The 14484-nt window shown below is 38.3% G+C and overlaps 1 protein-coding gene across 2 annotated transcripts; it reads left to right on the forward strand.

Moving 5' to 3' along the window:
- The first annotated feature begins 320 nt into the window (after nucleotides 1–320).
- On the forward strand, nucleotides 321–13117 carry ctsf (cathepsin F). Of its 2 annotated transcripts, none has more exons than XM_038277621.1 (14): nucleotides 321–721; nucleotides 1581–1691; nucleotides 2081–2162; nucleotides 4061–4122; nucleotides 4240–4312; nucleotides 6862–6975; nucleotides 7297–7445; nucleotides 7539–7635; nucleotides 7727–7807; nucleotides 7906–8025; nucleotides 8108–8172; nucleotides 9733–9823; nucleotides 10751–10809; nucleotides 12588–13117. In XM_038277621.1, the coding sequence occupies exons 1-14, from the start codon at nucleotides 485–487 to the stop codon at nucleotides 12660–12662; spliced, it is 1416 nt and encodes a 471-aa protein (XP_038133549.1). In that variant the 5' UTR covers nucleotides 321–484; the 3' UTR covers nucleotides 12663–13117. The 2 variants fall into 2 exon arrangements, with proteins under 2 accessions (XP_038133549.1, XP_038133550.1); XM_038277622.1 differs by having other exon boundaries at nucleotides 4070–4122.
- The last annotated feature ends 1367 nt before the right edge of the window (nucleotides 13118–14484 follow it).

Below are 14484 nucleotides of genomic sequence, written 5' to 3' on the forward strand. Positions count from 1 at the left end.
GGCTGAAAAACACAGAAAATGTGGTACATCTGGGTGTTGCTATAGTAACTAAGCCTCGCCTCCTCTGCTCTGGCTTGAAGGTATGATCAAGCTAGGATCATACCATCAAGCCCAAGGAGGAGAGGGGGGTTCTGTTGAAAATAGGAGGTGTGATTCTGTAAAAGGAAACGTTCTGGTCCCATAAATTGTCTAATCCTGAAAGCTCTAATTTATTTCGTTGTCTTCTTGCAAATATTTTAACATTATTAGCTGTTTATCTGCTATTACTGATGCAGCACTTCTTTAAAACAACCCCTCTCATTATAATAATGCTTGTGTCTCCTCCCACAAGCAGTCCCGTTTGTTTGACAACAATATCTGGCTTGTATAACTGCCTCAGATAGCAAGGTATTGATTTTTATTTCTAGGGAAAAGAAAAAAAAAAGCGCTTTTTAAAACTCGGCTCAAACTGAACTCTGGTCCTTTTCCACTCGCTGAGCTCAAAATGAGGGTCGGAGTTAGCTGCTGCCCGCTAATCCTCTGCCTGATCCTGGCCTCTGTACTCGGGCTCGGCGAAGACCTCGACCGGCCTCTGTTCGGGCCTCCCGGTTCTCCCATCCGGCTCCATGAGTCCGATCCGGAGCTGAAGAAGGTTCTGCTTTTCGCAGAGGAGCGATACAACCTGGGCTCTAACGCCATGCATCTCCGCAAAGTTAGCCGGGTCGTCACTGCCACAAAACAGGTAAAAACCTAAAAATGGTTGTTTTATTTATTCCATACATGACATCTATGAAACAATTTTCATTTATGACATCAGTATATTCCTTTTAATAAGTTATTATACCACCATATGAGTAAGTTTAGTGTTATTACATGTATGTTAACACAGGGGCCAGGGGGGGCCATGGCCACCCTTACCAGCAAAGGCTGTAGGAAAGGATAGTTAGTCTTAACTTTGGCTTGCCGGGCGTGAAGTGGTTAAAGTGCACGACCCATATACGGAGGCCTTGGTCCTCGGCCCAGGCGACCTGGGTTCGAATCCGGCCTGCGGTCCTTTGCATGCCTCTCCCCCTCTGTCATACCCCCATTCCTGTCAAACTACTGTCGAAAAAATTAGCCGCTAGTACAAAAAAAAAGCTTGAGGTTCTGGCTTATATCCACTTTCGGCCACCGCTCAGTGTACATTGGTTATTGTCTGGCCACCCTTATAGAAATGTTCTGGCTACCCCTCTGTGTAAACAACGGATAAATGGTGTTAGTGCTGAGAAACTTTGGCCAAATTTAACAGATTCTGGATGAAAGTATGGGTCCGCGCTTCAAAACAAAAGCACAAACTTCACAGAAAAATGATTGACGTACACTTCAAAAAGCCTTTTTTTCTCAAATTAAATCGTTGTAATTCTTCTAATTATTTTTTTAATTAAATAACATGTTGAGTCCTACAATAGTCAGTATTCTAAGCTCTATCTCTGACCAGAAGTGAAAATGTGAGCGATTGCAGATGTTTGGGAGAAGAGATGCAAACACCTCAATTAATTTCTGAAACTTCTGCTGAAAACTAAATATTTCTGTTAATTTCTGTGTTTTTGCCTGTTTTTTAGCTGGTGAAGGGAATTCGCTACACTATAACTCTGGAACTGAGCAACACCCAGTGTAAGAAATCCTCCATGCTGAGGACCTGTGACTTCTATCCCAATCCTCAGAAACTCAAGGTAGGATCTGTTTCTGTGGGGAAGTGACTCATACAGTTGTTTATTCATTTGTTGTTGCTGCAGCGCCTGTGTGTTCAGCGGAAATGTCATCACGCATCCAGTCTTGTGACATTAATTTGACTGGCAGTGAACTTGCTGAAATCCTGAGACTTAAAAAAACCCAGCTTCTTCTGCTTCTACTGTTCAGTTTTTACCCAACACTGAAAAACAAACAAAAGTCTAAATCAAAGAGTAGCACAGTCACACACCCTCAGAGCTGAAGACAAAACTTAATAACTTCCTCTGTTTCTTTGCTTATTTTAGCATCTGCAGGATAGCATAGCAAACACGTGATTCTGATGCTATCAATGTCCTCTTATCTCCTTGCTTCACATGTGCTCCTGAATCAGACTGAGGTGTGTGTGTTTGAAGTTTGGGACATTCCCTGGCAGGCCACCACCACCCTCCTCAAACAGAAGTGCCAGCCTAAAGGTCAGTCAGCAACCAGACAAGCTAATCATGCTACTTTTTAAAGCCCCTCTTTTCTCTCTGGCTACAATATTTAAAAGCTAATTGTAGTGTTTGTTGATCCACACGTCGGAGTTAAGTTTAAGCACATTAACACGTGTTTAATTAATGCGGCATGTAAAAAGTCCTATTGATTTGCTCTGACAGCCACTTTCTGCTTGGAGTCGTTATATAACTGGGATGTTTACCATCTGGTTCAGTTTATACAAAATGAGCGACAGGTCTATGTTACATGTTTGCTTCCATCATGCTACAGTTGTTCCTTAGTGGTTTAAATTTTGAACTAAAATCTAGTTTAGGCTCATGAAACTATAGAAGAAATATAGTCTAAATGGAATTAGAACTTTTTTAAAGTTGTAGGGAAATCATATTTAAATGTCAAATCATTCTGGCTTAAAAATGTATATAAAGGTACTCTTTTGAGACAAAATGTTGAAAATTTCTATGTTAAACAAATCCTGTCTTAAAATCTGTTGGGTTTTTTTTTCGTTATCTTGTTTTTTCGGTCATAAGATCTTGATATGTCGCAGCTAATATACACAACAGTTGAAATAAGAATCATTTACTTTCCCATTGAGTTCCGTCCCAGTGTTCACGGGGATGGACGTCTGTGTCTTCAGCAGGCGTAGAGCTAACAGAACTGGCAGCGTTGTGAGGCAAGGGCTCAAACATGTACGGCTGGAGGCCTTCTACACCAAACCAAGCTTCTGCCGCCCTGGCGTCCTCTTCCACAACATCTTCATCCCTGCTTTCCTCCTCTAAATAAAAAAATGTATGGAGGAGACTCATCCACGACCTCCGACACTAAACTCTCCTCCTCTTGCATGTTTCCTCTGTCCATAGCGTTCCTTGATAGTGTTGTTTCTAAGTCACCAATTTAGTGCTACTTGGTCCCAATAGAATTTCCCATTGGGAACCTACTAGCACTAAGTTGCTAACTGGTTAGCAAGATGCTTCCGTTAAACCGCCCACAACCAAAATGCTTGTGAACCTTCCGACACAACAATTCCACCCTCTTTGACAAATGACCAATCACATTCACTTTATTCAATCGTGTAAAGTCTTGCACCACTCAGAGAATTCGGAAAATGCAACGGCTGGGACGGCTGTTTCCATATGTCTTTGAACATTTTATATATAAAATTGAATTTTTATCCCATGCAGTTAGGAATGTATAAACTTTTTGTACTTTAAATTGCCAAGCAAAAAGTTAAACTATAAAATTTGAACTGCAGAAAGTACCTGCAAAAATGTAAGTGCTGAAATCCGTCTAAAAATTTTAATGCAGAAACTCACCTGCAAAAAATCAACTGCAACTGTTTAAATGTATGATTATGCAAGTCACCAGCACTACAGTAAGCTTTGCAGCTTTGAGCCAATCAGACGCTCTCATGTGTTTGGGACAAAGATTGGTTCTAACATTTAGCATGGTTCCCATAACTTGTGGAAACAGGCTTTACCACATAAGAAAACTGATTTTTTTTAATGTCATCCAGTTAAAAACCTTCAACTTCTTTGGTCAAAGTATGATGTGTGAAATGTTTGACTGATCTGATGAGAGCTAGCGCCCTACAAGCTAGCCATCATCAACCAATCCAAGTTACGGGATTGTCACAATATCAAATGAGCGTATTTGATTGGCTAACGGTTGCTGAATATGCTGTAGTTCTTTTCCCGTTGATTTTTTGCATGCAAATGTTTAAAGAGCAAATTTAAAGCAAAAATAAATAATAAATTAAACACGTAATTGTACAGAATACAAAAAATGGGAGCTATAAATTAAATGTTTGAGAAAAAAAGTCTGATTCTTATGAGAATATTTTCCTTTCAGATAAAAACTAACATGTTCTCCCTTTTTTCAGGCATTCCAGCCTCAGAAGAGACCAACAAGCTGGAGACTTTATCCACCATCCAACCAGCTGAGGTAAAAGCAGCTTAGCTCTAATTACTAACAACAATTTTTTTTTTATCGGTTTCTTGTTTTGCCGATCATTCCTTCTTGCTTTAAAACTGTTTTTTTCTGTTTTTTTTTATCTGTTAGGAGTCTGTGGATCTGTTGGGCCAGTTTAAAGAGTTCATGGTCAAATACAATAAGGTTTATAGCAGCCAGGAGGGTGAGTGGTTCACACCTGCACACAAAACACAGCACTTCTATATAAAAAGGACAGCACCTCCATATAAAGGGACACTCAGCACCTTTTGTGCTCACAGCATGTTGTGTTCGCCCTGAAGCGAGAACAAACCCAGCAAATTCTGTTTATCTAAACAGTGCTTATGAAAAGGTTTTTGCTCTCTTTTAAACGGCGTCTGTTCCTGTTTTATTTGCAGACTCAACTGTTTTGGATATAATCTATTAAAATATCTCTGTTTTTTTTCTGACACTTGGGTTACAAGCTGATGATTGTAAGCAGACCTTTGAACTACTGAGGAAGCAAAACCCATGAAGCGGCATATTCAAAGCTTTATTTCTTAATTAATTTTAGAGGAGTAGCGGCCTAGTGGTTAGGGCATAAAACTAGGAATCTTGAGGTTGTGAGTTCGAACCCCACTCCCACAGACTCTTCTCTGGCTCTATGAGCAAGACCCTTAACCGCCGATTGCTCCATGGGTGCCACACGATGGCAGCCCACTGCTCCCCAAGGGATGGGTTAAATGCAGAGATAAATTTCTCCAATATGAGATCAATAAAGTTCAATTATGTCTTTAAGTACTGTATTGATGTTAAACAAACGTTTCATCCTCACAAATCTTCCAAAGTAGCTAAACTATAGTAGCCCTGCATAGAGAATGAGCCAACATTTTTTTAAGTTAATGACCCTGTAACAGGTAATCTATTAAATGATAAAAGATCCTGAAGGTGCTTAAAAGAGTAGCATGTCATTAAAAGAAGAGTTTTTTTTTTTTTTCTGGAAAAGGGGGCTTGAAAAACAAATAAGGGTCATAAGAATATAATTGGTGTTATTTTGTCATGTTTTCCTTTTCATCTGCTATATTATCAGGGTTTCCGCAGATCATTAAAAATCATTAAAAATAATTAATTATTATTTTAATGAAAGCCTTAATTGGCATTAAAATTCATTAAATGTGATTATCGTGGCATTTAAAGTGCTTTATTAAAAAAAAATACAATTATAAAAACTATTTTGTCAGATATATTATATCGCAATATATTTGCGGGGAACTGCTACCAGTTGATCGTAAAGCCGTATGTTTGGAAAAGAAGCTTGATGCGGAGAAAAAGCTAAAGAATGGAAAAATGCATATGTTTAACAAAAGTGGCTGGAAAATGAGGAATTCGGGACGTGGCTGCATATTTTGCTGTGTGTATATGGGTACTTGTTATTGGCATTTCTAAGACCATTACAAAGCATTAAATTAGAGTTACTCATTCCTGGTTAAACCCTCATTATAAAGGTGATATTTTTGCAACAAAATAAAAAAAGAAAATTCTCTCCTCCAGTAAAGCTGTGCGCTTTTTATAAAAAAAATTTTAAAAACTCCGCTCCAGTTTTCAGGCTGTTCAATTTTGCGCATTCAGATAAACAAATGCATAACGATGAAAAAACTATAATGTCTAATAACACCAACTGGAAAAAAGGAAACTATTCCTACTGAAGAAAATTTATACATTTTTGATGATAAAAGCATGTGTTCCTTATTGAATTTTTTCAATGTGTGCAGAAGACGTGCTCTGCAGGGGTGTGTGTCACCTGTGCCAATATATCGACCATCGCCATTTGTTGGACTGAGGAATATCGGCTGGAAAATTGTTACATGTCGCCGACCCTTAATAGAGATGTCCATGTAAACATAGCTATTGACCGCTTATAAAATGTGTGTGGAAGAACCTCAGGGATCTGTTCTGAGCCTCTTCCATGTGTGCAGCGGTGATAGACAGTTTGACAGGGGAAGTTAGGCAAAATTTTTTGTAGGTTGCAATGTTTGCAGATGACATAATGGTTTGTGGTAATAGTAAGGAGCAGCACATAGCACAGAAATGGATAGATGTTGTAAAGAAAATGGATTTAAATGCATTTTAAGCTACAACAGTTGGAGTATATCAGCTGGCTGAGAGGAAGATAAGGCCAGGGTGGGGGGGTTACATGGGTATAATTTGAATTGACAGAATTGAGCCAAACAAAGTTACATACTGATTTAGGGAAAAAAAAACTTTAAATGATCATCAGAAAAGGTGCCCAGTGGTTGGAGAATGTGTTTGATTTTATTTATTATGTTATAAACAGTAGTGCTGAAACTATTAATCGGATTTATCGGTTATTGAAATAATCATGAGCTAATTTAGTAATCTATTAATCAGTAACTGGAGTATAGATACTCTAAAACAAGCCTTTAGCTGACAGAGCGACCCACTTAGAGCAGTATATATACAAAGATTGTAAAAAAAATTATATTAAAAAAGCTCTTTATCTGTCAATATGCTCTATCTCGACCCTCCTCAAGTGGAAAAGTTTTAGTTTCACCTGGTTTAATTTAATAAAATCTTCTTCAAGGAACTTTTGGCTATCCGATTATTAATTGAAAAAAATAATCAACAGATTAATCGGTTTGCAAAATATTAATTAGTTGCATCCCTACTAAAAAGTATTAAAAATGTCTTCTATGGTGGAAAGAAAATAATTTTCTTTGTGTGTTTTCCTGCCAGAGGCTGACAGACGTCTGCGGATCTTCCACCGGAACCTGAAAACAGCTGAGAAGCTCCAGTCTTTGGATCAAGGTTCTGCTGAGTACGGAGTCACCAAGTTCAGCGACCTAACTGGTACGTGTGACCATCAGGGGGTGGCCAGGGGTTGCCACTGCCACCCTGTGCAATGCCCGCCACTGGCCACCCCACTTGCCAGGGTAAATTGTAGTAGCATCTGCACAGGCAGCGACGCAACATTAAAAATCACACAATAACCCAAGATATGAGCAGGTGTTTACTTTGGTCTTTATGATTTCTGCAGGCAGGTTTACCACAATAGTAGATTCAAACCCTGAAATTACGCTTTCTGCTTAAAACACAGCATCCTCGCTTCAAGATGTCTTTTAGTAACACAGAGGTTTAGTTTTCAGATTTTCTCCCTCTGTGTTTATCCAGAGGAGGAGTTTCGTTCCATATACCTGAACCCGCTTCTTAGTCAGTGGACTCTCCATCGTCTGATGAAACTTGCCCCCCCTGCCAAAGGCCCCGCCCCTGAAAGCTGGGACTGGAGGGATCATGGAGCTGTTAGTCCTGCGAAGAACCAAGTGAGTTCTTCACAATAACTGAAGGCTCACCCCCCTCACTGGAAAAGAAGTGAAGTGGCTGAGGCATATTTCCCATCCTCCTGTGTTTTACAGGGAATGTGTGGATCCTGTTGGGCCTTTTCTGTCACAGGAAACATCGAAGGCCAATGGTTCCTGAAAAATGGAACGTTGCTGTCGCTTTCAGAGCAGGGTAACTCATCCTGATAGATGAAGAATAATAAAAGCTGAAAGATAACTTCATAGAGCTGCAGTGTAAACAGTCATAACCGTCTCCTGTGCAGAGCTGGTGGACTGTGACAGACTGGACCAGGCATGCAGAGGGGGACTGCCATCAAATGCTTATGAAGCCATTGAAAAGCTGGGTAAGAAACCGATTCCCTTAGAAAGTTTGAACATACAATATGAAAATAAGTCCTATTCTTGCTATTTATTTATTTTTTGTCTCTCTTGTGCTCTTAAGGCGGTCTAGAGACTGAAACAGATTACTCCTATAAAGGTCACAAGCAGACGTGTGATTTCACTGACAGGAAGGTGGCGGCCTACATCAACAGCTCGGTGGAGATTTCCAAAGATGAGAAGGGTTAGACTCAATATCTGTGACTTGAACAGAGACGTATCATTAAACAAGCAGGTTTCTTTAAATAGTTTTATTTTCTTCTTAGAAATTGCAGCTTGGTTGGCTGAGAACGGACCAATCTCTGTGGCTCTGAATGCTTTTGCAATGCAGGTGAGGAATTTTATTCTCACATTTTCACCTATTAATTCCATCTGTATAGTTTTTAGTTTTAGCTTTTGGCCTTTAAAGGTGAGAGCTACAACTTTCCATCAAAACATTCATTAATATTAATAGTAATTTATCTACAGAGTTTCTGCTGTGGTTCAAAATAAAAGTATTATTTTAATGAAAATAAATATATATAAAGCACATTAATAGTTTAATAAATTTTGACCGGTCCTAAATACACAAATATTTAGTTCTGGTCATGATGTCGAGTTTCACACGAAATTATTCTGCAGCAATAGGAATAATAGGTTGAAGTCACGTCAGACGGAGCTCCGGGTGATAATAGCTCCATGACTGAGTGGAGAAGTGATTTTTCTCTGCGTCACATTTCTCAAATTTCAAGCCAAAAAAATAAAAATAAAAAAACAAACAAAACAGTGGTGAAAATCAAGCTATTGAACTTTGGAAGCAAAAGGATTAGAAACTATGCAGAGTTTACTGCTTTTCTTCGGAACAGATAAGTTAAATATCTGCTAATGCTAACTAATAGTTAACATTAGCATTATGCTACGTTCAGACTGCATGCAGCAGAGACAGCAAAAATGCGTGTGCTGCTTCATTTTAAAATCTTGTACACATAAAAGTCAGACGTGCATCAAGAGCATCCTTGATGCTCCTGAAGTGTGTCCAGGAAAGTGTGTCCAGATGCGTCAGCTGCTTCTGTGTTCAATGGCAGAGAGCGGCTTTGAGAAAGTCACCGTGAGAAAGTCGGTTTATCAAGATTACGATCTTGCCTTGAAATATTATTTCACTGTTGGAGCCGCTCAGATGCCCGTACACCGGCTTTGCGCTGTCAGTAGGAATCATGTTCAACAGCAGCCTCTGGCCCGGTCGCCTCTTCGCAGTTTCCTGCTTCTGTTCGTGATGGCTGGAAGGCGTTTTTCACATACCTAATCCAAATTGCAGGCACCAGAATAATAAAATGTATCGTATTTTGCTGGCAGGTTTTGACATTTTTAGTTCATTTAGGCATTAATAAACTGTTTAATTGATCATAAAGATCTGCACCAGCAGTGCTGTGTATCTCCCTGCCAGCTCACAGATCAGCTTCTCTGATTGGTTGATGTGGCACGTCGAGCAGCAAAAGTTACATTTATAAAACTCCAGCAGCTGCTTCTTGTGAAGCCCGTCATGAGCCTCAGATGCTCAGAAGACCATGAGGTTCTGCTTTTGATGCTCAGACGCGCTGCTCTTGCTGCTCCAAACGCACTGTGGGACTTTTTGCTGTGCTTTGATGCGTGTCAACCATTGACTTTGCATGTAAACTAGCTGCTTCTGCTGCCTCTGCAGCTGCTTGCGGTCTGAACGTAGCATTAGTGCACCTGGCAGCCAGCTAGCAAACAGTGCAGGACAGAGTGGGTGAGTATGAGGGTGCCACTCACTGGCTGGGAGGAGTTAAAACTGTAGCCATCATTTTTTAAATCACCAAATAAGCTGATAAAAGACAACATCTTTTAACAGATACTGACTTTGTTTGACTTTTTTTTTTTTTTTTTTCTGTAGTTTTACAGAAAGGGAGTCAGTCACCCGCTGAAGATCTTCTGCAACCCCTGGATGATCGACCACGCTGTGCTGCTGGTGGGATATGGTGAACGTGAGTAAATTAATCAGATTAAAGTTCTCCATTAACATGACAGATTGGAGTCCAGGGTGAAGTTTTGGGTAAAAAAATGCCTCAAATAATAATTATAAATCAGACATAAACACGTAAGCTCGTGGGTTCTGGACTTTGAGTCCAAAATGCAATAATCTCACCTCCAGTCTGTGCCTAATAAAGTCAGGGTGTCATCACTGTCTGGATGTTTGGTTCCTTGTACTGTAGTGGCATCTTTCTCTGCTCTGGTTCCTGCCATGAGCCCCCTCTCTCTCCTCTCTTTCTTCATGAGAATATTGGAGGACCTTCCCCCCTTTTTTACAGTTGGCAATTTCTAATCTTATAACGAAAACAATCTTTAGCAGCTTTCGCAGCTAAAGATCTGTTTAGAGAAATGTGAGCTATATTTCAGGAACAGTGTTTAATCGATTAAGAAAACTGTAGATTTAAAAACATTTCTAAGCACTTTTATCACTCCAGGTCATGTTGCTTTCATCTTCTTCTCTATTTTTGTTCCTAATTTTTAAATAAACATGTTTTTCCTTTATAGTTTTTTTTCTTTCTTTTTGGCTTCATACCGATTTAAATTAACCAGAAATAACTTTGTTAGAATTTTCCTGGGGACTCCTCAACCCCCATGATAAAAGCTAACTCCCCCATCCTTTCTTTTATTTACCTTTATTTTTTTCTCTATAGACTTCCTCTCTTTCTTTGAACTGGCTATTTGTATTCATATACTGTATATTTCTTTTGATTGTAATTATTTAGGGGGAAACGCACGGCTCCAAGTTGTTGTCATAGTTGCTGACATTTGTTTTTGTTAGAAAATAATCCATCCCAGTCATGCGTTTTGTTGATGACATCAGGAGAGATAACTTTGTGGTTCAGACTGTATTTCAATCTGTTTTCTCTGTGCTGTATTTCCAGGGAAAGGCATTCCATTCTGGGCCATTAAAAACAGCTGGGGGGAGGACTATGGAGAGCAGGTAAATTTATCCTGATTAGTATGTGTAAAACACTACATATATACTTAGCTGATGCAAACATGCTAACACTAAGCAGGATGTTAATAAAGATAAAAACACAAACTTTATCAGTTTACCTTTTAGAGAACTGCAGCTAAAGCGCCACCTGTGGGTCACCAGGTTAAGAAACAGCCATTAGACTCCATCAACATGCTGAACTTGCTTTTTGGCAAGCTTTACAAAAATGAATGCTGCTTCTATCCAGGTACCATATGTATGTATATATATATATATATATATATATATATATATATATATATATATATATATATATATATATATATATATATATATATATATATATATATATATATATATATATATATATATACATATGTATGTATATATATATATATATATGTATGTATATATATGTATATGTTTTTAAAGACATGTCCTGTGGTCTGATGAAACTGAACCATATTGGTATAATGAGCGTAGTTAAACCTGAGACCATCATCCTGTGAAACACAGCGGTTTGAGCGTCATGCTGTGGGTTTGTTTTAATCCAGAAGGGACTGGTGTACTTCACAACATAGATGGCTTCATGAGAAAAGATCATTTTGTAGAAATCCTGATGCAACATCTCAAGAGATCAGCAAGAAAGTTGAGGTTTGGGCCAAATAGGCTTCCATAGAGACAATGAATGAAACAAAAAGCCAAACTGGTTACCAAGAAGCTTACGGAAAACAAAGTCAGTGTTTTAGAGTGGCCATAACAAAGCCATTATCCCAGTCCTATTGACAATACATGGGCAGAGCTAAAAGGGAGTGTTAGCAAGGTAGCTGACAAGCTAGGCTCAATCAAAGCAGTTCTGTCAGGAGGAACGGGGTCAAAGTTCCTGACAACTTTTGGGAGGAGCTTGTGGAACAGTATTCAGAACGTTTAACCCTAGTCAAACAGTTTAAAGGCAAGGGTTTGGAATATTAAAATGTTTTTCAACCTCTGATCTTCAAAAAATTCATGAAAAAATGATGGCTTTCATAATTATGGCATTAGAAAACAGAAATAATTTGGGTAACAATAACGGACCGAAAACAAGAAAGGTCTAATCAGATTTCAAGTCTGACAGTAAGGGAAAAAAATCTAATGTTTTAAAATAATGTATGTAAAATTCAGCTCTACGGTAAAAAAAACACTCATACCGACAATTTACCATGGTAGCGGATCGGTTAAACTGGCAGCATGTTAATCCACCTAAAACCCTGGAAACATCTGAACTGTTTAAAAGAATAAAACATCCATTCTTTTATTATAATAATTGTGCCTTTTTCCAGCAGTCATTGTGTGAGAGGCAGAGGGCACCCTGATCAGGTCACTAGGTCACCACAGGACAAACAACCATGCAACACACTCACAACTAAAGGCAGGTTAGACAGAAAATCCCTTGGCATTCATGGTTCTGGACTGTGAGAGGAAGCAGGAGTTTCTAGAGAGAATATTCACCTGCACAGGGATAACTTCCAAACTCCATGCAGGAAAAACCCAGGCGGGGATTCAAAGTCAGGACTATTTTCCTGCAAAGCAACAGCACTTAAAGAACATTAGTCTTCAACTGGACGATGACCCAAACCAGCTCAGAAGGAGGAGGGGAGGCAATAAATGTAGCCTAAACTGTATATTAATTAAGCTAATTTCTTGTAACGTCTTACATAAATACCACTGTGCTGAAGTTTTATTATGTGATAAGGAGATTGATAAAATAAGAGCTTGATTTTGTTTTTGTTTTTCTCCTGCAGGGTTACTACTACCTTTACAGGGGGTCAAATGCATGTGGGATCAACAAGATGTGCTCATCAGCCATCATCAGCTAAACTACCAGCTGCACCAAGATTTAAGAGATGACACTTGAAGTTCTTTAAAATTCCGTTAAACCAGTTGGTGTATTCATTCATACCTCATTTCCCAAGCTCCGCCGTACCAGCTCTAATGAAGTTAGCTTTGATGTGTCTGTGAAACTTTGCCATAAATTTAAACTGGCTGTTGTTTGCACTTTTTGTCCAGCTTCTTCAACAGATTCAGTATTGGTTGTATTATCTCACATAGCAATAAACTGGCTCCTGCTTGAGTTTTGGTAAAGAGTAGTTACATAGAGTCCACTCAGATTTATTTTTAGGATTTCCTAGTATTTGTGCTGTTGTTATTGACTGAGATTTATGTTTTACAGGAAAAGGTTTGCACATGACTACTAAAACAACTGCAATACTATTGTTAAAACTGCTGTAAGAGAAAAGGATGACATGCAATAAAAGGTCTCAAATGAACTAAACCTTTTTCTCAAGTTCAGTCCATCCATTTTCCGCCATGCTTATCCCTGCTGGGGTCACCCAGCTGTCAATGAGAGAGAGGCGGGGTCCACCCTGGACAGGTCGCCAGTCCATCGCAGGGCAACACAGAGACAACAACCATTCACAAACACTCACACCTAAGGTCAATTCAGAGAAGCCAATTATCCTAACAGTCATGTTTTTGGACTGTTTGAGGAAGCTTGAGTACCCAGAGAGAACCCACACATGCTGAGGGAGAACATGCAAACTCCATGCAGAAAGACCCCGGCCAAGAATTGAACCCAGAACCTTTTTGCTGCAAGGCAGCTATTCACCCACCATCCACTGTGCAACCCAGTTAATTACCAGTACTGATAAACTTACTTTATAAACTCACATGTATCCCAGAATTCAATACTTCAATTACCCAAATTTGTTATGGTTGTTATTGTCATATGCAACTTATTGAGTAAAAAAAAAAATTGTCTTAAAGGAGGAAAACTTAATGGGGTCCGTCCTCTACAGGCCTTTAAATATCGCTGATCTTAAAAGTTGCTTAAATTTTAGAAGAAAATACATTGCCCACAATTCAATTTCACAAATAAGTCAGGAAAAAACAGATTGTTCTTAAGGAAGGGTTGTTAAAATTAGAAAAAAAAATTGCAACTTGCATCACTGCCTAATATTAATTAGTGGATGATAGTGCCATTCCAATTAATTTGATTTCTAATGTACTAATATTTATCTGAAATGTTAAATTTGGTGTATAAGTATGTAAAAAAGGTTAAAGAAATTCACAGCTGTTTTTTTTTTTTGAAAGTGAAAGTTATGTTTACGTGAGAAGTGATGCATTTGTTCTCATATAAGATGTGGCTTCTTCACTGATTAAGTGAACTTCATATAACACAGTTTTTTTTATTTTGTTGTTTGAAAACATTTTTGTTTTTGAACAGACTCCTGTCTCATATTTTAAAGTTAGTTCATACATTTACTTAGAAAGTAACCTGGGAGAGGATATGGCAAGCCATTGTTGACGTTAAATGAGTAAAATGTTACCTTTAGATCATACACATTATTTCAAGAAACATCTGAATTTGATATGAAATTTAAACTAAATAAGGATTTATTTTATTTTAAATAAGTGTACGTCTTAATTTTTAGATGAAAATGTGAATGATTTTAATGAAAATAAAGTTAAATACTATTTCCTTCTTATAGTTTAGTTTTAGGCTGGAGATCCTAGTCACAGTTTTAGTCCAATGCTGCTTTTAATTCAGGTTTAGTCCGATTTTATTCAACAAGTAACTAGTTTTGACAAAAAAAAAAAAAAATGCAATCCAAAAAATAAAAATAAAATTTAAATTGTGTA

This window comes from Cyprinodon tularosa, unplaced genomic scaffold (assembly GCF_016077235.1).
Source record: "Cyprinodon tularosa strain WSP-4 unplaced genomic scaffold, ASM1607723v1 ctg133, whole genome shotgun sequence".
In the NCBI taxonomy this organism is placed as follows: Eukaryota; Metazoa; Chordata; class Actinopteri; order Cyprinodontiformes; family Cyprinodontidae; genus Cyprinodon; species Cyprinodon tularosa.